The sequence below is a fragment of the Bactrocera neohumeralis genome, chromosome 2 (assembly GCF_024586455.1).
Source record: "Bactrocera neohumeralis isolate Rockhampton chromosome 2, APGP_CSIRO_Bneo_wtdbg2-racon-allhic-juicebox.fasta_v2, whole genome shotgun sequence".
In the NCBI taxonomy this organism is placed as follows: Eukaryota; Metazoa; Arthropoda; class Insecta; order Diptera; family Tephritidae; genus Bactrocera; species Bactrocera neohumeralis.
Window position 1 is genome coordinate 36,963,721 of NC_065919.1, and position 26,086 is coordinate 36,989,806.

A 26,086-nucleotide genomic window follows, 5' to 3' on the forward strand; every position below is an offset into this window, starting at 1 on the left:
AAAAAGCTCTAAAATATTTAATAATAAAAAAACGGATGTAAAGCATACCTATGACCCTCATTAAAGTAGTTCGTCAATTTTGCTCCAATCGACGTGAAGTTTTGAAAGAATATTCTTCAAAATACTATTCATGCAATTACACGCACTAAGTTACGCACCAAAATTTGTGCATACCCTATAAAAAGTAACTGACAGGCTAAATTACCAAAGCATATCGTAAATTACGCATAATGTGTTTGACCGAAATTTAAGGGCAGACAAACAAAAAAACCAAAAATGGTGTAAACAACAGGCATCGAAATGAACCGACGTAAAAAGTTGGGATACTTAGATTTCAGGGTTAAGAACTCAATGAGGCAGGCAGTGGGCATTAAAGGAATATGCTATTGGCGATGTAACATATAAGAACAATAGCAGCAGATACAGTTAAATAAGCAAACACAGAAGCAGCTACTCCATTGGTCCCAGGGGATCACACAATTTCAATAAATATATTTTTGCATTAGTCTTCGTGCTAAACGGAAAATTTCTGCTGCTCTCACCCCACTAACGTTTGTTGCTATTGCTGTAAACTACTGAATGTTGCAAACTGTTATTGGTGCACACATACATACATACGTACCTTTGCAAGTATAGTGAGTCGCGTCAGTTGTTTGTTGTCAGAACATTATTAACCACCAGCCATTATCATTTTAGCACTTTTCTTCACTATTGAATCCATTAAGACGCAAAACGCACTTGGATTGGTTACAAGTACAAATAAAGTGCGGACCTAACGTAGTGAGGAATCAAGCATACATATGGAGCATGAAATCTCATTCACTTGTATGTATATATGTGGGATGATGGTTGGTGGATGTAGCAGCAAACTCGCCAGGAAAGATTTTAATTTGAGTAGAATACAATACCTTCTGAAAGACCCATCAAGGTTAAAGTGCAACCAACCAAAATGATGACGGTAAGAACAGTGGAATCTATTCCGTAGGACAACGAGTACTTCGCCGAAAATAAGAAACCTCCGTAGTGCGATAAACGGCTCCGAACTATTGAAGTCTCGAAATACTCAAAAAGAGTGGAGTATCACACCTCTTGCAAGAGACCGACTGAGTGGGACAGTAGGTTTCAAGTACCGAAAAGAGGAAAATTACCACTGACGAGGCAGAGGAGAAAAGGAAGTCTTACGCGGAGACGACACTGGCTGACCCGGAAGGAGCATGTTGGCAGAGCAACAACTCCTGTTCGAATCAGCGATGATCTAATGAATTCAAACATTTTAAGCAGCCGGCCAGTATGGTATATGTCCGGCTCAGCGCACCAGATGCTAGTAATTAGATTGTCTGTGTCAGCTTACGGTATGCGCCGAGTAACCGGAAAAGGAAAACGACTTTTTGTCAAAACCAAACCATTTTGAATTCAGGCAGTACGTGCACGTCAAAGGGAAATCGGTTGATATCGCCTTATATGAAGTAGTTGGGGTATTTGATAGTTCCTTAGAAGAGTGAGAACTCACCCTAGCGGCATTATTTGAGGTGGAAGATGCAACGAACAATGCTTGTACGGCTACCGCTTCATTTGACATTATTCGGAACCTGTTGGCGTAGTTAAGGAATATGCTCAGCAACAAGCAAGTAAAATACGATGAAGAAGGTATAAAAACCCCTCATAAGATCACGCGTGGTAACTATCCGTTTATTTCGTTTGCGGTGAAGAGAACTTCGTTATTCAATTTCCTATCCTTAAGAGATCGAACTATTTTACTCTCATCAAATATCTCGGGGTTATCATAGATAAAAAACTAGGTTGTAGAGAACACATTGGCAGGGTTTCCAAAGCCCTTCTAATCTGGAACTCCTGGACAAGAGCCATTGAGCCTGAAGCATGTGCAACGCGCATTCGGCCAATACACTTACAAGTGATATTCGACCTTGTTAATGAAATAGTGCTCTCGGTTGTACTTCGACCGACTAGGAACTGAACACATTGTTTTAACTCCCCAGTAAAGAAGATTGGACCAATGGTTCCGTGGTCGATAGTTCCAACGGCGACACCTCCATATTCATTGACGGACCGAAGGCGTACCCGGCCATATGAAAATAGATGAAAATGAAAAGACAGACGACCTGGTTCGCTAAGGAGCAGCTGGAGATGCATTTATCCTAAGCAAGCAACATAGAGCATACTACAAAGTTACTTTGGGATGAACAGCCACATTGTAAGGCTAATCACTGGACACCAACTTTAAAATCACATCTTTGGAAATAGGGAAAAAATGGATTCAGCGGAAAGCAGAGCATTTGCGGATGATGATGAGCGCTAGAACATTATCTATGCAAATGCCCAGAGTTCAACGGGGTGAGAAGGGACACATTCCAAAATTCCTAATACTCCGACTTAAGAGACAATGGACAGCTCGTGTGGAAATTATTTTTAAAATTCACTGAGTTTCTGGAGAACGCTTTAATTGGTTACATTTCGAGAGGACAATGGGCCGGCGCTAATGCGCCTCCCTTTTCGACCAACCATATACAGGACATGTAATAGTTAAGGTAATGTGAATTACGTCATAAATTAAGAAATTACCCCGCGATTTAAACAATTGAGAGAAAACACCAATATAATACCGTAAAACTAGTAAACTTTTTTACAAACGAACGGAGCTCAGGCACATTGAGCAAAGAAATGGCGATTCGAAGACAATGATAGTAATGTATCTGTAAAAAGTTATCGACTTGATACGACTTTTTTTTACAATAACAACAAAAGGATGCTGGCAGTAATAAAAATATTTTGACAATTTCAAACCCTTCACGGCAGCAGAATATAAAAAGAAAACGATAACAAAATGTTAGTAGCATAAAACTGGTCGACCTTAAACAGTTTTGGAGTTCGATTGAAATGACAAAGCTGAGCGAAAACAAACCGGTAAATAAAACCTTTCTAATACGCTTTAAAAATCGCACCTCAAGGAGGTTGTAATTAAAAAGGTAAGCAAGTTGTTTGGTAAATGAAAAAGTCACATAAATAATTATTACACCTTAAATGAGCGCATATAAAGTAATTACACGCAGTTGTCATTAACGGAGTGCGCTTAGAGGCGAAACACAAAACAAAGGTAAACAGCAACAGTAAAACAATAGCAATAAAACAACCGCAAACAAGATGAACGTGGCATGACAAAGGGGTAGTCGCAGAGATACAAAAATTAATCTGCAAAACAGAACAAAAACAACAAATATGTAAGCAACACATAATTAACCCTTATCTGCTGTGGCAGAAGTGTGAGCTGTGAAAGAGTTATTCTGCCACGTTTATACACACATCGTACTTAGAATATCACGATTTTAGCTCGCAGCTAAACCAGGTAATAAAATCATAAAAAGTGTCATCATTTTAATCCTGACAACGTCACCCCTTGCCCTCGCCAATGGAAGCGCTACTGAGCGCTCAGCCATTAAATGGTGCTACTGTCTTATATGTATGTGCAGCATGTAAGCTCCACGGCGCAACGGCGGGAGAAAATCCTGACGGCTTTCGCATGTAATTACTTCAATTAAACCATCTGTGACAATTGCTAGAGTAGAACATGAAATTCAACTTTACTTTTAAAATTCCCAATTGAGTTTTGCGCCATTTAGCAGCGAATAGCAGCGGAGTACAAGTAGCGACAGCAGGAACAGTTGTACTTGGCAACCGAAACTGGTTGAAAGATAAAGAAGGTAAACGTAGCAAACGCTGCTAAGAATCAAGACACATAGAGAGGGAAGGGCGTCCAGGATGTGAGAGCATGTCTTACGCGCACAAGTTGAAAATGCAAAAGCAATGAAATGAATCAAGCGCGGCAGCGAGCTAGCCAGAAGGAGCTAGGAAGAAGAGGGTGCAGAGCAACGAAGGGAAATGTTAAGAAAATATTACAGTTAATAGGGTGACATTATGGCGCTTTATCACTTCGGAAGTCAACAAAGCGCAAGTTGTGAGACTGCACGTCATGTTGTTGCTGTTGTTGCCGTTGAGGCTGTTTTGCCATTTGCGGTTGCTTGTGCTTGAACATAATAAGTACGCGTATTTTGTACCGTGTTCCTTGTCAAGTGCCCTTAATAGCATTGCGTTGTAGACAGATGCCAAGGTAAGTGAGCAAATCTGAATTCAACAGCTTCTATTTGGCTTTACTTTTTTCATTTGTTATTTTTTGTTTTCAAAAAATACGGTAATCTGTAGAAAATGTTAAAATGAGCAAGCTAATGCGAAAACGAGGCGGATGCGGGTGGATGGGGATACAGAGATGCTCATTTTGAACGCTAAACCTGAAATATTTGTGGCTTTTAAGTGACAGGGAAGCATTAGGCAAATTATACCCCACGGATATACCATTAAGAAAGCTGCTGAGCTGTATTTAAAAACAAAATTGAGCCATTTAAATGGCTTTTGTTGCCGGATCATTTGTGTACAGGTGTTTTGATAATATTTTGATTAGCAATAAATATAAAAATTGTACCTATTTTGTTGTTGTAATTTCAAATGGAAAATATAAGCAAATTATAACTGATATTTGACGAAATATTACACTGGGTAATATAATTACAAAAGCTTGAGTTGTAAACCTAAGAAGAACCTGTTGGCGCAGACAAACATTTAGTCTTTCCACCATTAGTATCTTTGACTGTTGTTTGCTATAATAATTACAATCTATTAAGTGTCATATCTAATCACCAGTTTAAGATGAACAACTGTAATTTGTACCTAATACAACGATTTTCGAACATCCAGGTGACTTTATACCGCATATATCGGCCAACATGTGAGTTATCTCAATGAAAATGAGAGAGCGTGTTTTACTCATAACAGTGTATCTTTGAGTCTAAAATAGATGGAATTGGGCGAAAACTCGACCTAGCTAATTTATAGGATTTTCGAACATCCGGCTGATTTTACTCCGTACAGATTGGTGATGCTATGTCAGGTACCTTAATGACTCTCTTCTTTTTTTCATCTATACGGACTACATGTCCCTGCCAGCGTAGCCGCTGTCTTTTAATTCGCTAAACTATGTCAATGCCGTCGTAAATCTCAATTCACAATTTCAATTGACTACTCAGTCCGATGTAGCACCTGTTGGCAAGACTTATTCTAAGTTGGATTTCGAGGCTGACATTGTTGTTGGTGTTAATACTGGTTTTAAGATAGTTATTACTCTCAATAGTGACGTGGGAGCCTAGTCGCGAGTACGATGACTGTTTGTCGATAGTGAGTCGCCTTTTCTGAAACCTCGTTTGGTATCGGACGGCTGGGAGAGGTTCTTTCCGATTATGACGGAGCTTTTGGCGTTGCTCAACCTCAGTTTACACAGCCGTATACGTTTTGCGGTGATACCAAATTCAGACATAGCGGCATAAAGGCAGCTCCTTTTCGTGTTGTCAAAAGCAGATTTAAAATACACAAAGAGGTGGTGTGTATCGATCTTCCTTTCACGGATCCTTTCCAAGATTTGGCGCATGGTGAATACCTGGTCAGTTGTTGATTTTCTAGGTCTAAAGCCACACTGATAAGGTGCAATCAGTTTGTTGACTGTGGGCTTTAATCTTTCACACAATACGCTTGATAGAACCTTATACGCGATATTGAGGAGGCTAAACGGAGGCGGTAGTTGGCGCATATTGTGGCGTCTCCCTTTTTGTGGATCGGGCAGAGCACACTTAAATTCTCCTTCTTTTAGTCGCCGAATATTTTCATAGAATTTTCGAGCATTACCCCTGTCGGCCAACTTTTAGAGCTCTTCATACTCTCGCATTTCGGCCTCTCTCTTTTTCTTTCTGCAAATGCGTCTCGCTTCTTTCTTCAACTCACAGTATCTATCCCATCCCGCACGTTGTGTGGTCGATCGTAACATTGCAAGGTAAGAAGTCTGTTTTTTCCCCGCTGCGACACACCACTCTACGTCGTACTAGCTGTTCTTTTGCTTTTTCGAAAACCAATGGTTTCGTTTGCAGGTGTGCTTAAGGAACTTAAAATACCGTCCCACAGTTCCCTTATACCGAATTGCTGATGAGTGCTCTCAGAGAGCAGGAATACAAGCCGAGTTGAAAATCGTTCGGCTGCCTGTTGTGATTGCAGCTTCTCAACTTCGTGTTTGTTGACGTGCGAGGTAGCTTGGTGAACTTTTTTTCTATGCTGAAAACTAGTACTAACTAGTTTCGTATTAACAATTGCTTTTATCAAATAATTTATTAATACAGAGAAATCTCACATAATCAGTCTTTCAGTCCGATTAAAGATTATCCCTAGCAAATATCAACAAATGTTGGGGTCAGCCAATGTGCAATGTTAATTGTGATGCCCGTTAAATAGAGTGTCCGGTTAATAGTGCTTCCACTGTAATTGTTTAAAATTTTTTGCACTTACATCTTCTTTATGGTAAAGGTAATGAATTCAGCCTCTGCCAATTCATGGAATGATCTATGGAACCTAATGATCTTCGAACACAATATAAAAGCTGCAAAAACGATTAAAGAATCATTTGCAAATAATTCAGTAATAGAAGTTAAAGTTTAGAAATTAGAAGAAAAGAAAAGACGCCGATGTATGGAGCAAACAGAAGATTGATTGATAGATGGCTTTGCCTTCTTGCCAATTCTATATACAGTTGTTCCTTTAATAACAAGTATTTGGTAAATTTTCTGGTGCATACTCTGACAACTGTTTAACGTAGAAGACTGGTGGTAGTTGGAAAAAATTCTAAATTGTGGCTAAGCCACTTCCGCTAACCGGAAACATGCTGTCACGCAAATTTCTTCCGCACTTTAAACGTTGCTGGTTACATTACAAAGTGTAAAGTGTTCACGCCACTTTGCGTGTATCATACAGGTATGAGAAGCCCACATTCACATTTATTCACGTAATTACATGAGGGTGTGAACTGTTAGGTATGGTTGGGCTCTAATTAGCAAAAGTTTTCCCCTTTCACAAACTGCCTTCCCTAAGTGGCCCCAAAACCTACGGAATTTGTCGCTAATTGCTTAAAAAGTAAAAGAGTAACACAGGTCACATATATAAATGATCAGGACGACTAATCCATCCTTTCTCTCTATGCAAACTGTAACTTGAGTAAAAATTGAGATATCGTAATGAAACTTGGTGCACATGTCCCCTGAAAAACAGAGGATGGTTTCGCAGATGGCCGTTATCGAACCACTGCCACGCCCACAAAACGGTATTAAGCGAAAACCTATAAAGTGTCATAAATAAACACTAAATTAACATATGTAAAACTGTAATTGACAGAGCGGATCGTATATGCAAGGGGCACCTGTGTGCTGAAAATTTTTAAAAAAGGGACGTGTGGCCTCTTCCTCTAAAAAGTTAAATGTATGTACATATCCTAAACCGCTGAAGCTAAAACAACCAAATTTGCCTATTCCAAATATTATAAGAACTTCTACCGACAGTGTGAAAATCGATGAAATATCAAAATAACCCAGCTTGCACCCCATATAACGGTACTGTTAAAAACTTCAAAAAGCGCAATAAATCCAAAAAAACTTTCAAAATAGGCTCTTTCTGCGTCGATGCACAGCGAATTCTAAGCATTGAAGGCGTTACGGAAGGCATTTTCCGGAATAGCCCTGAGAGCCGAGGTGCATGCTGCTTGGATCCTGTCTGTTATCTCAAAATGTTTGCCTTTCCATTGCCTTTTTAGGCAAGGAAACGAAAATACTCAAAGATCCATGATTCGTCACCTGTGATTACGTTATTCCGTCTTTCGCATGTTCAAGTGCTCCGTCACAATGTCATGAACAACAAATTTTGATAAACCTAACATCTGGGTAATTAAACGAATATTTAGTCGACGGTCTGAGTTCAAAACCGGCCCTCTAGAATAGCCTCGTGCCACCGAAACACACCACTTCTTGTTAAAGCAACATCTGAGTAAGCCTACTTGTTCATATTAAACGTCTCTGTCTCAAATTTACAGAGTTTCACAAGGTATTTAATCGCGTACCTCTGCTCTAACGTACGCTGCATTTTCGGCTTGCACCACTCAACTCGTCGCGCAAAAATGTTTGTCCTGACTTGTCCAGGTGCTCGAAGACAACTGACCAGCCGCTCGTTCGTTAGCATCGTTCGAATGCTCCGAAGTATAGTCAAGGCGGAAGAAAATCAGTCCTATTACATTCCGGAGTAGTTTTACCTCTGAGGGGGTATAAGAGGACTTAATGGAAGCCGGTGTGGAAATTGGACAATGAGCATGACACCGTCTACGTTTTGGTGAAATTATACATATAATGTATATCTTAGAACTCGACTGACCGATTTCTACTAAATATAGTACGTGGCATTCTTCTAATATTCCTACGTCACTGTGCCACAATGAGCGAAATCGGACTACAAATATGACCACTTCCCATATAGCACAAATTAAAATTCCATTTGATTATTCCACTTTCCTGTACACAAATCAAGAAGCAATCAATATAACGTCAATCAATATATGGGATATACAAGTGAAATTCAGAGAGAATCCTTTGCTTGGTGGTATATACATATGTGTGCTACAAATACGTTGAATTGGGTCAATACTTCCCTTAGCCCCATATACCTAATATAAAGATTTTGGAACTTCCGGGTGACATTACTCCATATGATTGGTGATTGTATTTGAGGTGTCTTAATAAAACCCAGGGGACATTTTTTAGTTTTTTAGTATGTGACATGAGTATAGTTAACAGATAAAATCTGGTTGATACTATCCAAACTATTATATTATAGGGTCTATAAAAGGCAAGAAAACTCTTCGCCCATTTTCAAATGCACTAGTCACAGCTCTATTTGAGGTAAGTTTTGTTTCGATATGTCGGTGTGAATCAAAATCGTGATATTACTGAGAGCAGACTTTGCTAAAGCCACTTTATAAACTGTGTAATTGGGGAAAAATTTTGAAATCAAGTGGGTCAAATATTACGAGAGAGAGTAAGAAATTATATTTTTGCCTTTATGGAAAATATTGATGAAAACTCCCTGTCACTTACAACTGAAGTAATTGGCAATTTTTCTCCATTTACATCGGTAACAATCATGTGTTAAAGAAATTTTTCAATTTCTTAAAATTCTTGATGAATTTTTAGAGAAATAATCCTCCGCTCATGATGCAGACCAGAAAAAGGCGAAAATGCCAGAAATTGCAAAGACATTGCTGCAATTTCGGGTACGAATAATATGATAACTGCATAGATATGTATATGCGCGTTGTATATATCACATTATATCATTCAATAACACTCATGAATTCCCTTTTATTTGCGCCACAACAACTTGACTTAACCCTCATCGATTCAACGGAAATATGTGTTTAACAATTCAATTAACTTCTGACACAGCACATTTTCAATATATTTCTACCAGCAGTATAATCGTATATACATATGTATATACACATGTGTATCTGTATGGTATTATATATGTATGTATATAATTGTGTTCATGTAAGTCGTCATTCGGCCTTGCGTGCGTAAACAGCTTTGTTGTTGCCACACGGTGCAAATGCATAAATAAAACTTAAACCACATTACTAACGAGTTATTGATTGTTGTTGCCGTGTGCAAGTTGTTAACACATTCGTAAATAAATTACCGCACAAGGGTAATGACTTAAAGACTACTCAAACTACCAACATTTTTTATGAGGGGGAAGTCAAAAAGACCTTTATCTATAGAAATGTGTAACCATTAAGTTAAATTTGCAAACTGGCCGCGGGCACACCCACACACATACATACATACATACATACATATGTATTTGTATATATAAAGAAGATATCAACATTGAATTTTACCCAGAAATGGTTTGTAAAAATTCTAATAGCATTTACATATAGAGCGAGTTTAGAGAGTTTTCAGATGATAACTATTGATTGTGGTTCGTGAACTTTTGGAGAAGTTATTTTCTACAGCACATGGTGGTTCGTGGACTCTAGTTTTGACTCTTCTAGAAGAGACAAGCGATCACATTGAAACTCGAAAATTATTTGCGGTCTCTAATCAAAGAAAAAACCACTGACCGGTGAGACTCAAGTCCTATGGCAAACCTGGTTTTGAAGCATTAAAGGGAGATACCATTATTTAGTATTCAAAATTTAGTCACACATTTTCCAAGTTTGTTTTCTTTGTTTATTAATGGAAGAATCAAAAACAGATCACATCCGATTTTTTTGATATATAAAGAGATATTGTTGAACTACAAAATAAAAATTATTTTATGTCAAAAAAACAACAAAAAAATGGCGGAAATATCAACGATCCCGTTGATTGGCATTTTTTTGCGGCCGTCAACTTCCAACTTATCCGAAACGAAAATTTTTAATAAAATGAGGGATAATGAGAACTCAGCTGTTTGAAAAACTACGCTACTCTCGTAGCATTTCATTTTACTCTTGCTACCACTCACTTTGTCGGGAGCCGCAGCATAGCCTTTTAGCATAACAATGTAAAGTGCTCTTACTTGCCCCGGATTAGGTAAAAAATAGCCGAGCGGGAGCAAAATTAAATTCTGCGCTATGTATTTACAAAATTGGGAGCGAGCGAGCAAATGAAAATTTTATTGAATGTGTTTGTTGTTTTTTTCTTTTTTGCTATTTTGAACATTATTTGAATTAATTGAATAATTCAAACAAAACAATGTTATGCAATCATTTTGGCACTTGACCTAGTTAAATCTAAAATCAATATTTTAAGAAATATATTAATAAAGTGAATTAGATAATAATTGAATAAATTATAAATTTTTTTATTATGCAAAGCCAATTTTATATTACCAAAACATCATCTATTCCAAAAGTAACAATACAATTACTATGAACCGAAATTAATTTTTAACTATGTACATATACTTTCCTTTATATACATTAGTTTTTTTTTTGAACTATTAAGCTCTCAGTCCTAGTCACGAAATTTCCTTAAAAAAACGCCAAAAAAAAACGGTCAAGAAACTTTAGCGATAAATATTTACATTAAGAACTGACCGAGGCATGCTCTCCATAGAAAATACACTACAATCCTGATTTTTCATCTTTAAATTTTCAGATCAGAGGTATTTTATGGCAAATTTTTTATTGCGAAGAAATTGCGGGAAATCGGGAACAATTGTTTTATTGAAGGAACATGAATGACGGGAATTCGTCGCAATTTACGCGAATGTGTTAATCCATTGCACTGTGTATTTGCAGTTCTATTCTACCATTCCCAATATTTAGTAATTTTATAATTTTTTAGGAAGAATCAGTTTGAAATTGTACGCATATACATACTTCAATGTATATTGCAAAGAATCGAAAAGATTTCTGTATATCTAAAATTATAATAAACCTTTATCAACACTCCAATTATTCCGCTTTATCTTTACGTTAGATATCGCGTTTGGTTTGTTATGAATGCATTTATGTCCTGACCAATAATCAGCAAAGTATCGCAGTGCCTTGACGATGAAAATTCCAATGCCATTTTTTGTTGTGATATTAAATATATCGGAAGGGCTCGTCTTAAAAAAAACTACCTGGTTAAGAAGCAAAATCAGTATAACCCACATACTAAGCATGTTTGGAAATGAAACTTTTTACTTATTTTTTTTATTTTTGAATTACTAAAATATTGAAATGATTCTTACATAAATTTTGAACAAATTTATGATTTGAAATATAATTTTTGTATTTATAAGCATTGAATTTGTATAAAGAGATAAAATGTATCCTATGTCCTTACCCTGCTTTAAACTACCTCCCCACCAATTTTAAAAATCGGTTCAGCTGTTCTTGAGTTATAAACGACTTTCTTTTATATACCAACTTGTACCATACTTGTAAAATGCCAGAAAATAGCAAAAAGAAAACAAAAAAACAACACATTCGGGAGCTGTGCACATGGAAAATTTTCATTTTTGCGTGCTAGCCCAACTACCTGCCAGAGCATAGCGCAGAATTTAATTTTTTTGCTCCGCTCCAGCTATAGTTTTTTACGGAAAAGAGCACATACTTTTACATTGTTATTTAATCCCGACCAGATAGCAATAATTTTAGTGCTACGGAGTAGTAAATGAGAACCCTGATGAGAACTTCGAAAAAAAATAACCTGTTGTTTTTCGAGATTAAAATACTAAACAACTGTCAAAAAACCATTTTTCTCGGAAAAGCGCTCTATCACGCACTTGAGTATAAAATTGTCTATAAAATACAATTCAAGTAAATCAGTTAAATAATTCGCTCGCAATTTTGACGGCCGGATGAAAAAAGTTAGTTTCGAAGAAACAAGCCTCAAAGTTCTTCGGTTGTGTAGACCGTAGTATGAAGTGCAATGCTTCTAGGGCCTATTTGAAACTTCGGGACTATATTTTTGAATAGTTATTCAATTGATTAGAGCGAAACAATTTTTTTTTTAAATTAAATTCTAATAGTATCTCAGTCGTTAACATTTCGCAGCGGTTAAAGTAAAGTTCGAAATATCTCAAAAGTTAGAGCATTTTTCCTTGTTTGTTGGGTAACTACGCTCAAAATTTATCTTACATTGTTTATTAAGGATCACTATCACTTAGGTATTTATTTAATCGAAGTTACTCCACTAAAGAGCAAAATATAAGCAGAAAAAGTTTCGCATATTATTAACGCATATTTGGATTTTCTTTGTTTTTATTCAACTCCAGTACTGTCTGAACGATTTCAATTTAGCTTCAATGCATTCTGTCACCACGCCCCTCTTACTGCAATCAATTTACAATATGGATTTTTTTCTAACAAAAATCGGAAAAGAAAGATTAAAGAGCATTCAAAGCCGTGCTGAATTGCCATTGAGTACGAGGGAGGAGCCCCGGTTGGGAAGACGGAAAATATTACAAATGAAAACAACAACAATTGCATATGAATATCATGAAGAACAACAACAACAATTGTAAAGCATAATTACACTGTCACTCGGATTAAAACTGCTGCCGGAGTGTGAGACTGTGAGATTGCATGTTGGTAAAATGATCATCAAAGAAAATGTGCCACAATCAAGCACCCACCCTCAGTGACAACGACTACCTGTCTACCATCACCACCACCTCACACACCTTATACGAGTATACAATTCATAAGTATATTGAGTAGTTGCTAAAGGATGTTTATAAAAGAATACTCTCTGAATACACTACATTTCACATTGTGAATAGAGTTGCACTGAATGGCGCCAATCGAAGCACAAGAGACTTAAAAAGGGGAACGAATCAGCGAGATAAAGGAGGAAAATAAATCAAAATTCCGCGCAAGAAACAATAAGAGCGATTGCGAAGGCCAAGTGGTTAGGAAGAGTAGTATGTGCATAAGTTTGCTTCGGCCTAAGCTATGCAGTAAATGGGCAAGTAGAACATGCACCTTGCATATGTTCAGCGCACATCTAATGGATAAAGGAAACCTATGGGAAGCTGCGCGCTGAGCGTAAGAACACTTGGTTAAATTGTAAAAGCAGAGCAGAACTTTGGAAAAATGCTCGAAATTGATATAGAATTCTACTCCAAATGCGTCACGCAGCAACAAGACAAAGCTAGGCATGATTACTTTTGCTCTTGAGTGCACACAGAAAGTGTGAGAATGAGCGAACATGACTAGAGGGATAGTAAGAGAACTCAACTTTACAAAACAATTGAAATACGACGTCTTTAGAATAACTACATAAAAAATAAAAAAATATTGTTCAAATAACAGATATTTTTGACATTTTTGAAGCAATATCTTTCTTTCAAAGCGAAACGGCCCTAACACCTGCTTCTACGGTGTGACGGAAAAGGGAGCTATGCGTTTGGTTGTTGCTAGTAATATCTTCTAGTAATCTTTTCCACCGTTTCTTTACCATTGCTTTGCATGCAGGACAAAAAATTATTTTTCAAACGAACGACTGAATGTAAATAAAAAGTGATCAATCCTATGAATAATGATGTAAAGCCAGAAGGCAATGGGAGAACGGGAAAGTTATTTACAATTGAGCGAACCAAGAAGAGGGGCACATTCTCTTTCAACGAGCACAAGTAATAGTTGATAGTGTTTTAAGACCGTTAGCAACAGGTTTAATAAAATGTAAAATCGCTGCAAGTTTGCATCTAGGAGATGAGACCATCGTCCCGTTTACGTGGCGCAGGTCTCTGTGTGGCCTCACAGGAACCAAACACTCGGGGTCAGCGAGATAGAGATGACCAATATGGCCAATTACATGGGTCTCACGCTGGATTCCACGTTGCGATGGAAGCAGCATGTTGATCTGACCATGGTCAAAGCCACAAAGGAACTGATGGTGTGCAATCGACTGACTGGTAAATCCTGGGGTGTAAGCCAAGGATTAACAGATGGTTGTACACCATGGTACAGCGACCAATTAGCACTTATGGAGCGGAGGCTTTGGCTCCGAAAGCATCGCAGACGTCGGTAGGACTTCAACTATCGAAGCTGCAGAGACTCGCCTGTCTCTGTGTAACGGGAGCTATGCGCACATGTCCGAGAGCGGCACTTGAAGTCTTGCTGGAACTCACCCCGCTACACCTAGTAATTGGTCAAGTCACCAAACTTACTCTGCTTCAAATGACAGTAGAGGGGACTGGCAAAAGTAATGTAATCTGGGTAGGTTTCCGAGCATATTTCAAGCAGAGGTATTTGCTTTAAGTCGCAACTATTGCAATGAACGTATAGCCATACTAAGCGATAGCCAAGCGGCACTCAAAGCGATCTCTTCGTACGAGATAAAATCACTATTGGTGCAGGAGTGTATAGAACGACTGAATAGTCTATCTGAATGTAACCATGTGCACCTTATTTAGGTTCCAGATCACAAAGGTATAGTCGGGAATGAACTGGCTGATAAGCTTACCCGCTCTGCAGCATCCACCAATATGGTAGGACCGGAACCTTTCATAGAGGTTGGTCCCCACACCATAAAGGAGCTGCTTCGTAATGATGAAACAGTGGGTAGGGAGAGGCATTGGCAATAACTCCCAGGCATGAGTCATGCAAAGTTGCTAATGAATGGTTACAACCTCAAAAGGTTTAAATATGTCAAAATCAATCTCCCAAGGGAAAAACTCGGGCTACTGGTCGCCTTCTACACTGGCCATTGCAAGCTTAAGAAGCACTTATTTAATGAGTCTTGCTTCTTGTGCAAATTGCCGGTTTTTCGACTTGGAGTCTCCAGAACTCCAGAAAACCTGCTAATAGACTGCACAACAGTCTGTAGACGCTGGATAAAGGCCCTTGGATCCATGTTTCCAAATAGGGATCACATCGCCTCAATAGCACCTAGCAGTATTTTGAAACTCGTCAATTTGCTGTGACTAGTTGAGTCGATGTTAGTTAGGAGAGGACACAATAAACCCTAGGGTGCGCTGCGCAATCCTTATTTGATTATCTATCTATGTAAATCAGTGGCGGATTCAGAGAGGGGAAATGGCGGGAATTTCCCTCACCAAAAAGTTTGTTCCAATTTAAAGTGAAGAAGGAAAAGAAAGTTCGTAAAATAAAATACTGCAAATATTGGATTGATATTTGTATTGCTTTTGCATAAACCTAGCGTAATGTTATATTTGCAAATATCTTTGAGTAAGGACGATATATTGAATTGGATTCAAAGTCAGTGTGTTTAATATTATTCGTGTTGAGTAATTTGTTTTTGTATTAGATGTACCAAAGTTAGAGGAGTAGACAAGAAAAACGAAACCTATCAAGGATTTTCACTTGATGTTGTTGGGATGCCTAGCACCAAATTTAATATTAGAAATTGCTAAGTATAGTTTATATTATATCCTTATATTCTTTAAGGCTATATACGAACAGATTTGTTTTCATATAAGACGGGTTTCACATTATAAACAAAATCAAAGCAACGATACTCATCGCAGCCCTGTGCAAATTTAAATTTATAATTGGGATTTTTTGCCTATGTGATATTCTATCTCCAACTCATTCACTCAGCGTGATTCTTCAGAAAGACTTGAGCGATTTGGCAAAGGCATCAAATATAATAGAAACGCTGCTTGTAACGTTCCGAAATCGAACACAAAAAGCTGAGGAACATTTTCGATCCATTTATTCAGACAGGAAAATCATTTTGACTGCTTGATAGATAGATGTATAAATACTATCAAAAAATGTTTTGAGGCTAAAATAAAAATGCATATGTATTTAACTAATTTTGTTGTCTGCAATAGGGACTCCTATGTACACCTTCTACAAAACTTTCTTTTCGTCAAGTGAGTAAATAGCATCACAGTCGCCTGCAAAAAGATAATGCCAGGCTGGAAAGAAGAAGGTAATTTATGTTTACTAAATAATTTTTTTTATTTTTGACTTACGCTTTCCCGTTTTACAAGCTTGCTTATCCAGAACACATTGGTTTGAGAAGGTTTCCAGGAATCCCCTGTAGATGGCGCACACGGGCGCAATTATGTCCGGACACGATTGATGACACTTTTGTTGGCAAACTGTCTGATTTTCTAGCCTAAGCACTGAAAATATATTTTATTCGCACAAAATATCCTCATATATGGATCATTGATAATAACTTTACTCACTTGACAGATGATTATTCATGCGTTCACAGTTTTCATTTGCCAGGAAACATTTATTAAGGAAAATGTGACATCTTCGATTTTCGCTTCCCCAAACCGGCTCTTCCTTTGTGTGACACTGGTATTTCAGTGGGCATGGTACTATTTGAGCAACGGCAGCAGGAGCAAGGCTTAGAATTATGTAAATAAACCACAAATATTTCAAATGCATAATTAGAATTTAAAACTAAACTGATTACTTGTTTGAAAAAGTTTCGAAATTGCCTCAGGCAAAGTAGAAAATACACCTTATATACCTTCAAAGTTTTAGGTTAATGAGAATTAAGTCTAAGTGTGCACGTTACTTACGTTTCAACATTGCCGAATGGAATGCTTATCTAGTAAATGAAAAATGCAATTTTTGGCAATTTTCTTTAAACGTGACGATTGTTGCGTTTTCGCGCGTCTACTTATGTAATGTGGGAGCGATTAAGTAAGCTGTAATTGTTGATAGCTATCCAACATTTTTGAGAATTTTTTTCTGTTTTGCTTACGAGTATTGTTGACATTGAATTTCTTTCATTTACTTAACTGAAATTCTATCACGACTTATGACTTTAAAAAAATTCGGCGCTTGTGCGAAAGTGTTATTTTGGAGCTAATTCTGTTTAAAACATTACTAAAAATAGAAGTACATTGGGCTGCATAACTTTTCTGGATCACAAATAAATTGCGAGGTACATTAGCGGACCACATAACGGGATGTTGAGGTTAAAATGCGAAAAATTTTTTTACGTAACGGTCGTTGTTCTTGCTCTGCTTCTCGGTGACCCTTCTAATTGATTTTAACAAAAAATATAAGGTTAAGACATTACCTTTGTAATTTTTTTTATCTAAAAAATATTCACGTAACTACAAGAGTAAGTAAGTTCCATAATATAGCAGCGGTTTGGATTAGATATTGTTAATTTAATAACACGAATTTCTCAGTGAATACAGTGACCATTTTATAGAGGTAATATGGAAAATTATAGAAAAAATATGAACATAATGAAAAATTTATAAGGAGATATAAGAAATCAAATAATAATTTTATCAAATTGCAGCAAATGCTATCAATATGGTAAAAAAAATAGAACACCTGTACAAAAGCACCAAAGACTTTCTGCAGACGATCCAAATATAGAACACTTCTACATAATTAATGTTTTTGCGTCAGCCAACAGCATCAGCGATGTTAGTTTGACTAGTTAACTACTTGTATTATTATCACTGATTTACAATAACAACTGTCAAGCTTGGCAGATATGAAGAAAAAGTTTCTGAACGAAAACCAACCAATCCGTGAGATTGCTAGGATCTCATACACTTTATTTCCAAGAAGTATAATGTTGTTAGAAAAACCGCAGCTATTCAATGAAATCTTGTTAACTTCAAATAAATGACAAAGCTATACGGTATCACATCTTTTCCTCTAACATGCTCACAATAAGTTGGTTTTGCCTTCACCTTCATCGTTTTGGGCTTAAGCCCGAAAAAAATGTTGTAAATGAAACAAAAATATGTAATTATTCATGAATATTTATTTTGTCGCCTTCAAAGTAATCCCCACCAGATGTAAAGCACTTATGCCAACGATTTTCCAGTCTTCGAAAAACTTTTCTTCAACACTTTTTGGGATGGTCTTCAGCTCCTTCAGCAAACTTTTTTTTTATCTCTTCGATCGACGAAAAACGAGTTCCACAGAGCGGCAATTTCAGTTTGGGGAACAAGAAAAAATCTCATGGAGTTATATTTGATGAATACGGTGGTTCCTCAATGGTATTCAACGCGTTTTGGCTTTAAATTCGGCCCGTACTCTTTTTCAAAATAATTTAGCTTTATTGGAACGCGTTAAACACGAACGTGTTTCATACCCACCAAAATTATTTGAACGGACTCTCGAGAGATGTTGATCACTCTAACCATCTCTCCAACACTTGCCTGACATAAAGAGAGAGACATGTCTTCAACGATGTCTTGACCGTTTTCACAACACAAAATTTGAGGCAAATTCTTTGTACGATATACATATTTATTCACTGTAAAAATCGCAACGCACTACTGAGATGTATCCACTTAAACAGCTGCTGTAAACAAACTGGTTGTTGATCGCGCTACCAACTTAGCAAAATACATTTTTTTGAAATATAAAATCCGGAGAATTTAATTACAATTTCCGGGTGCTTTTTTGTCAGAACGTATTTCACCTGCGGCTACAAACCAGATTGCTGTTGAATATCTGAAAACTTCTTCTACCAAACACTCCTCTAGTAAACAAGTAGAAAGAACACCACTTCATCTCAACATTGTAGGGACCGCTCCGCTATCCTCAATAAAATTGGACAACTCTAAATAAATATCAGCTGCAACCACTTACCTGTAATTTTCATCGTCAACTGGGTCAATTGATATTTATGAACAAACATAAAAAATTGCCATCTCAATCGAAAACTATTCCTTGCCGGTCATAACGTAATAAAATGCTAAGAGCCTATCGCAGTGAACTAATTAAATTTCTATTTCCTATGGTAATGTTATATACAAATTTGCTTTATCTGCGGAATTAATAGCAACGAGAAAATTAACGACATCAAAGGGGACCTACCCAAAATAGTAGATAAATAAAAAAGAGAACAAATGCTAAATTAATGAATTCAAATCCTGCAACAAAGTGGCTAAAATATGGCGGTGCTGAACAATACCACATACACTAATGCATACGTATGTGTGTAGCTCGGCCGTCAAGGTGAAGAGGAAATTTTCGACAAAAGAACATTTTCATAATGAAAATAGCGCCATTAAAACGGACGTAACAACTTTAGATAGAGTAAAACGCAAAAAAGCAACAATAAAATATAAACACGCTGTGTTCGGCAATTAAAATAAAACACACACACTTGGTAGAGTCGTCATTTTTGACCGCAAAACACAAAAGCCCTAAAACTGGATGAATATGTATTTAAAAGTTATATATTTACATGTGGGTAGGTGTGTACGTGCCCGAAAATTAGGCAGTGGCAGGACATGTGGCAGACATAAGGACATATTTTCGTTTTGAAGCGCGCCTATGTGCCGAATGCTCACAGCCGCGAAGTTACATGCTGGTCAAAGAGACATTTTAAATGTGGTTATAAGTTTCTATGCATGTGTGTGTGTGCGTACGGTTGCGTTTATGCCCTTTATGCCGCATAAATTGAAGATTATCACGAATATCTTACTGGGCATGGATATTCAGAGGTCAATCGCCTGTCAAACAAAAGCAGCAAACTATTTCAAAAATGGGTGTGTGTGTGTTTATTAAATAGTTTTTAAGTTAATACAGAAAAAGTGCTGGAAGTCGAACAGGGGTCATCATTAGCACGTGCTTACTTATATACATATGTATGTGCATTTAACAATCGAATGGATGAGCGAAAAGATCCCTCGGAGCGGTTTACAGAGTTTTCATAATTTACTTCGATGAATTTTCTCCGCAATTGCCAGAAAAAGGACATGTGCTCGAATGAATTACTTTCATAGTTGGCACTCAGCATTTGATTAAGTGGCTAATGTCGAGCAATCCTTAGACTATTCCATGTTTATATATTTATGGCAAAGGTAGTGTGAGTAAATAGATGCAACCGAATCATTTAGAAATTCCAACAGAGACAAAACGGCGCTTGATGAGCTCCTATCAAGCCATAAAACTAAACAATCACCCTGGGGTGCCACTGCCGATGTTTGATGCAAAAACAGCAATAATGTATGATTAGTAGACACGAAATTGCTCCACGACTTCTTAAACCTTCCTTGAAGACCACGAATTCATGCATTTGAATTAGTGATGAGTTGAATAATTGACGATACCATTAATGAAAGTCCGATATTCAGCATTTTGAAGATTTTTATAAAATTATTGCCATATAAATAATTAAATCATTTATGTTCATGCTATGATATTTAAAGTGTTTATTCCTCTTTTTTGCGGAAATTATTATATACAACTGAAAAATTACTCAACAATTTATTAGAACATGATCGTTAACTACAAATATAAATTGAGGTATCTTTTTGTCAGTAATACAGTAATCAATACACTAGCATGTCTGTAAATAATTCGTTTTGTGTAGAGATTTGAAAATTTTTTGACTTCAGCTCATGACTATAGGAGGCTTCTAAGATGGGTATGTTTCCAAAAATTTTTTTTTTTCATTTCAAGTACATTATCTCACCAATGAAATGAAATCTCTGATAAACCAACTCGTAAGCGGAAATTTTTACCCAAGGGACCGAATCAATTCATCAGTGACTGGAAGAAATGATATTTTATATTTTGTACGATCTGTGGATTAGTACAAGTATTTATACTCTTGTTTGAGTTTAATAGTTATGTTCACCTAACGGTTGTATGTATCACCTAAATCTAACCGATAGATATAGTGTTATTTATATTTAAATGATTAGGATGACGACACTAGTTTAAATCCGGATGTCTATCTCATCCAACCGTTGAGATATCTTGATGAAAGTTGCTACTCGCGTTCCAAAAAAGTAAGGACGAGTTCGTAAATGAGCATAAATGAATGAAATCGGATGATAATTCTGCTCTCTCCCCAAAAAATAGTACTGTTAAAACCTACTGAAAGCGCCATAAATCAATAACTAAATACGGCAGATACATTGAACTTTACGCTCGGGATGGTATGTGAGAACTTAAAGGAGCCGGAGTCAAAATTCACCGACTCCCGTGGTACCGCCCACTTTTAGGTGAAATCACCTATCTCGAAACTCGTTCAACCGATTTCAATCAAATTTGGCATGTTATATTCCTCTGTCATTCTCATATTACAATGTGAAAATGGGCGGCATCGGACTACTGTCACGCTCCAGTAAACAAATCAAGAAGCAATTAATATATCTCAATAAAACTTTGCACGAACAGTGCCTTTGAGGTTTACCACCTTTTGACTAAAAACTGTTTGAATCGAACAAAAACTGTAAAAAAAAAGTAAGTCTGTATGTTACAAATGGATTGAACCGGTTCAATATTTCCCATATATGTACCTAATATACTTGTAGAGATTTTTAAATTTCTGGGTGTCTTTATACCGCATATACCGGCCAATATGTGAGTTATCTTAATAAAATAAATATGGCGTGTTTTTCCTATAATGGTACATCTTTCAGCTTCTTCTTCTTTATTTTCGTAGACTCTGCTTACGCGGTTGTAGCTGAGTTTACAACAGCGCGCCAGTCGTTTTTCATTTCCATTGTTTGGCGCCAATTGGATATTCTCAGTGATGCTTTGTCCTCCATCTGGTCTTTCCAACGGAGTGGAGTATACGTATCACCTAAAACTAAGCGATATATGTAGATATACTTGTAGGATTATATACCTACTATATAAATAAATGATCAGGATGACGAGAAGAGTTAAAATCATGTTTACTGTCTGTCTGTCCGTCCGTGCAAGCTGTAACTTAAGTAAAAATTGAGATATCTTGAAGCGTAATCGGACCACTGCCACGCCCACAAATCACCATTAACTGAAAATTTGGCACAGGGGATCGAAGTGGCGAATTTTGGAAAAGTAGGCGTGGCCACGCTTTCTAATATGTTTAATGAACATATCTACTAAACAATTAAAGCCATGACAACTAAATTTGCTAAGCTCGAATATTTTAAGAACCTATACCGACAGTATGAAAATGGATGAAATCGGATGATAATCCTTTCCTCTCCCTATATAATAGTACTGTAAAAGACTACTAAAAGCGCAATAAATCTATAACTAATTACGCCAGAGACATTAAATTTTACCTCCGAGATGTTATGAGAAAGCTTTATGAGAAAGTTGGACAATGGAGGTGGCACTGCCCACTTTTTGGTGAAATACCATTTCTCGGGACCCAACCCAACCAATTTCGACTATACTTAGTATTCCTATGTTACAGTGTGAAAATAGGCAAATTCAGATAACAACCACGCCTACTTCTCATATAACGCACTTTAAAATTCCATTTGATCCTTTCACTTTCCAGTACACGAATCAAGAAGTAATTAGTATAACGGAATAAAGTTTTGGAGTAATAACTCCCTTTAAGTAAGGCACCTTTTGACCAAAAATTGTCCAAATCCAACAACATTGTTCAAGGCCCTAGGTATCGAATATGTCAACCTCATTATCTATAATTGACTTTCGATCAAAAATATCGGTCAATGTGTGAGACATATATGTATGTAATTGAAATTCAGGGATGATCCTCCTCTGACAATGGTATTTCTGTATGCCAAAAATTGGACCTCTCTTGGACTTCTCTTAGCCCCCATATACCTAATATAGAGATTTTCGAACTTCCGGGTGACTTTGTACCACCCTTATAACCATTACCAGGATTTTCGAATATCCGGCTGCCTTTGCTCCATATGATTGGCGATTATATGTGAGGTACTTTAATGTTTATAGTTAATAGATAAAACCGGATCGATGCTACCCTAACTTTCATATACTACTTATAATGACTTTCGTTTTTCTCACAAATCTTATGCCGAATTTGTCGGCCAGTGTATGAGTTATAGCAGGAACAGCGAAAAACGCTACTCCCTTCCTCAGTTGCCGCCCTTAGCGAGCAAAACGTGTCAAAAGTTGAGCCCGTGGTAAAAACGTAGAAATCAGCCATATTTGTTTGTTTTCATTTGAACAATGTTGCCATTGCTCAATACGCATATATAGTTTTGTATACATCTAAGTTTTCAATTACAATTTTTCATAATATAAAACGTCAAAACTGAAAACAAACTATTAAAAATAGCTTATATATTTATAAATAATAGCATTCGACTCTGATTTTAAGTTAGTTTAAGAAAATTCCAAACATATTGAATGCAATTTTTATATTTACAACAGTAACCCTGTGTTATGAGAGAGCAATCAGCTGACACCGGCCACCGGTTTACGTTGTTGGCTGATCACGCTATTATATACAGTATATGTACAAAATATGTATAAAATTTGGCTTTAATTCTAGCAAGTTGCAAGAGTATAAAATATTCGGTTGCACCCGAACTTACCCCTTACTTGTTTCACATCGTTTCCAGAAATGACGCTCAAACTCAATATTGCTTTTATTGTGGAAAAACGCCATCAATTTAAGGTTTATGAGTTTTCGAATATTCTGATAAGTTCGACTAACTAAAAAATTATTTTGTGGGGCCGTTAAATCTGGCCAATGACATTCTGGGTCAGAACTAATGCTCCCCATTATCTACAAACTCTTTGAATATAAAAATTTTAACAAGTTTTGCTCCTTGTGGGAGTAAAATGTACCAGGTCGATTCATGCGATTGTAACGAAAGACTAAATTTACGAATTTTTAATGCAATTTGATGTTCTTTTAATACAGTTTCAAGTCGTAACCATTTTCTCATGGGCCTCACTTTGATTATTTTTTTCCAACGTCATTTTAAATACCAGTTTATTTGACTGTATCTCAAACATCTGTTATGATCTTGTCTAAATCTTTCATCAATCCAGCAAAAAAATGCTTTGTTCATAGTTGTATAATTCTTAATTTATTCTTCAAAATCTATATCGCCCCCTCAAAGTAATCGCCTTTGGCCACAATACACTTGTGCCAACGTTTTTACCAATCCTCGAAACAGTTGTTAAAGTCAATTTCCGCAATAGCCTTCAATGTGCGTGGCGATTCACGTTTAATGTGTTCAATTGATTCAAAACGATTTCTCGGTTTGTTGAATAGCCAGAAGTTACACGGAGCTAAATCAGGCGAATAATGTGGTTGCGGCACGGTATTGGTTGAAAATTTGTCGAAAAAACTCATGAAGAATCAATGCAGTATGCGATAGTGCATTATCGTTGTGCAAAAACTAAGATGTCGGCTCATAATTCCGGTCTCTTTTCACGAAAAATTTCGCGCAAACGATGCATAACACGCAATTATTACTCCAAAATGGGTTTCACTGATCATTCCGATACTCTAATGATGCCAATAAGGTCTCTGACTTTTAATCGTCGATTCTTAAGCGCCAATTTCTTTATTTTATTGATGTGTTGACTTTCAGTTGATGTTGATGGCCGTCTTGGACGTGGATTCCGCGTACAAAATTGACTAAGTGTAACCAAATATTTATAATTTTCGAAAGTTCTTTTTCCCTGCTGCCAGCCTGTTCAATCAACAATGTTCGATTCGCTATCTCTTAACACTTGGCAACTGTATGATTGCGTAAGGAAATTAATTAACCGTTGACTAAAAAATTTATTTATTTTATTTATTTATAATAATTCATATAACAAAAAGAGTTTTATTATATAAATACATAAACGCAGCATTTATCGAGGCCTTCAATAGTCTTGTAATTATAAAGGTGAAAAATTCTAATTGCTAAGGGTTAGTAAAGATGTAATTTGCTTAAATATATTTTAACAAATCGTTGGTTTTTAAGAATCTATATACAATCATCACGTTTTTTTCTGAAGGTTCACTTAGTAGTTTTATGAGATCAATGTTGCCAGAGCCTGTTCAATCAACAATGTGTGAGTAAGTGTTTGATAGTAGCGGTGTCCTCGAGGGGGCAAATGAATGGGCTTTTTTACCCGACAGTAAGTGGGCGTGTGTTATGATAGTGTGTCCAATCCTTAATCGAGTATATGTCTTCATTGCGCAAGTTGGAACTAAAAAATTATACGTGGTTATTTAAAGGAATTTTTCCAACAATTGAAATTCATCTCTTATCTTCATGTGCAAAATATTGGACCCTCATTATTTTCGAGAGAGGACTTCAATGACAAATTAACTGTGTCTAATTCCAGCCCTGGGGAAAGAAATAACAATGGACGGTTCAGAACACACGTCTTCAATTTTATTTGTGCATGTATTCGAATATGAGTTGAACCCTTCTGTATCTGTCTGTCACATGCATATGCCCACGAAATGGTAATCGCAGGACCACATATGTATGCAGACGCATGTATACATAAAAACTGACGGCTTAATTAATTTAATTACATGTTCAAATTATGAATTCTTTGTTTACTTTTATTTTCATCGTTTGTTTTTCTAAATGCAAATGTTTTTGTACTACGAAAACGTTGTTTAGGATAACTACTTTCGTTTATCACATTAAATTGTCCACATCTGCACACACATACACAGTACAAATGTTTATTTTAGTTTCGCTGCTTTTCACTAACTCGATAATTACATTTGTTCGACTTGCTGCTCAGAGCCCAATTATCTCTTGCTGTGTTCGCCACATTAAAAAGTCATTCATTCGCAGCCTTTGACTAATGCTTCAGTTAGTGACCGACGTTCCCCCTCCGTTCTTACTGCGCGTACCAAACGAAATTTTTCATAAGTTAAGCCTCTTGTGACAACGCGGAAATCTTTGGTTCAGTTATATTTTTTCATAATGTAAAATATCGAAACTAAAATTTTACTATTAACTAGTAAGAAGGGGGTGTAACCGAACAATCCATACTCCTGCAACTTGCAAGGCTCAAAAC

The 26,086-nt window shown here is 36.7% G+C and overlaps 1 protein-coding gene across 2 annotated transcripts; it reads right to left on the reverse strand.

Annotated features, from left to right (window-relative positions):
• Positions 1 to 16,060: 16,060 nt before the first annotated feature.
• On the reverse strand, positions 16,061 to 16,778 carry LOC126762367 (U-Kazal-Dg21.2-like). Of its 2 annotated transcripts, none has more exons than XM_050479093.1 (3): positions 16,567 to 16,778; positions 16,348 to 16,500; positions 16,061 to 16,269 (listed from the first exon to the last, which is right to left on the reverse strand). In XM_050479093.1, exons 1-3 carry the CDS (start codon positions 16,772 to 16,774, stop codon positions 16,223 to 16,225), a joined length of 408 nt encoding a protein of 135 aa, XP_050335050.1. In that variant the 5' UTR covers positions 16,775 to 16,778; the 3' UTR covers positions 16,061 to 16,222. The 2 variants fall into 2 exon arrangements, with proteins under 2 accessions (XP_050335050.1, XP_050335042.1); XM_050479085.1 differs by having other exon boundaries at positions 16,061 to 16,290.
• Positions 16,779 to 26,086: the final 9,308 nt, after the last annotated feature.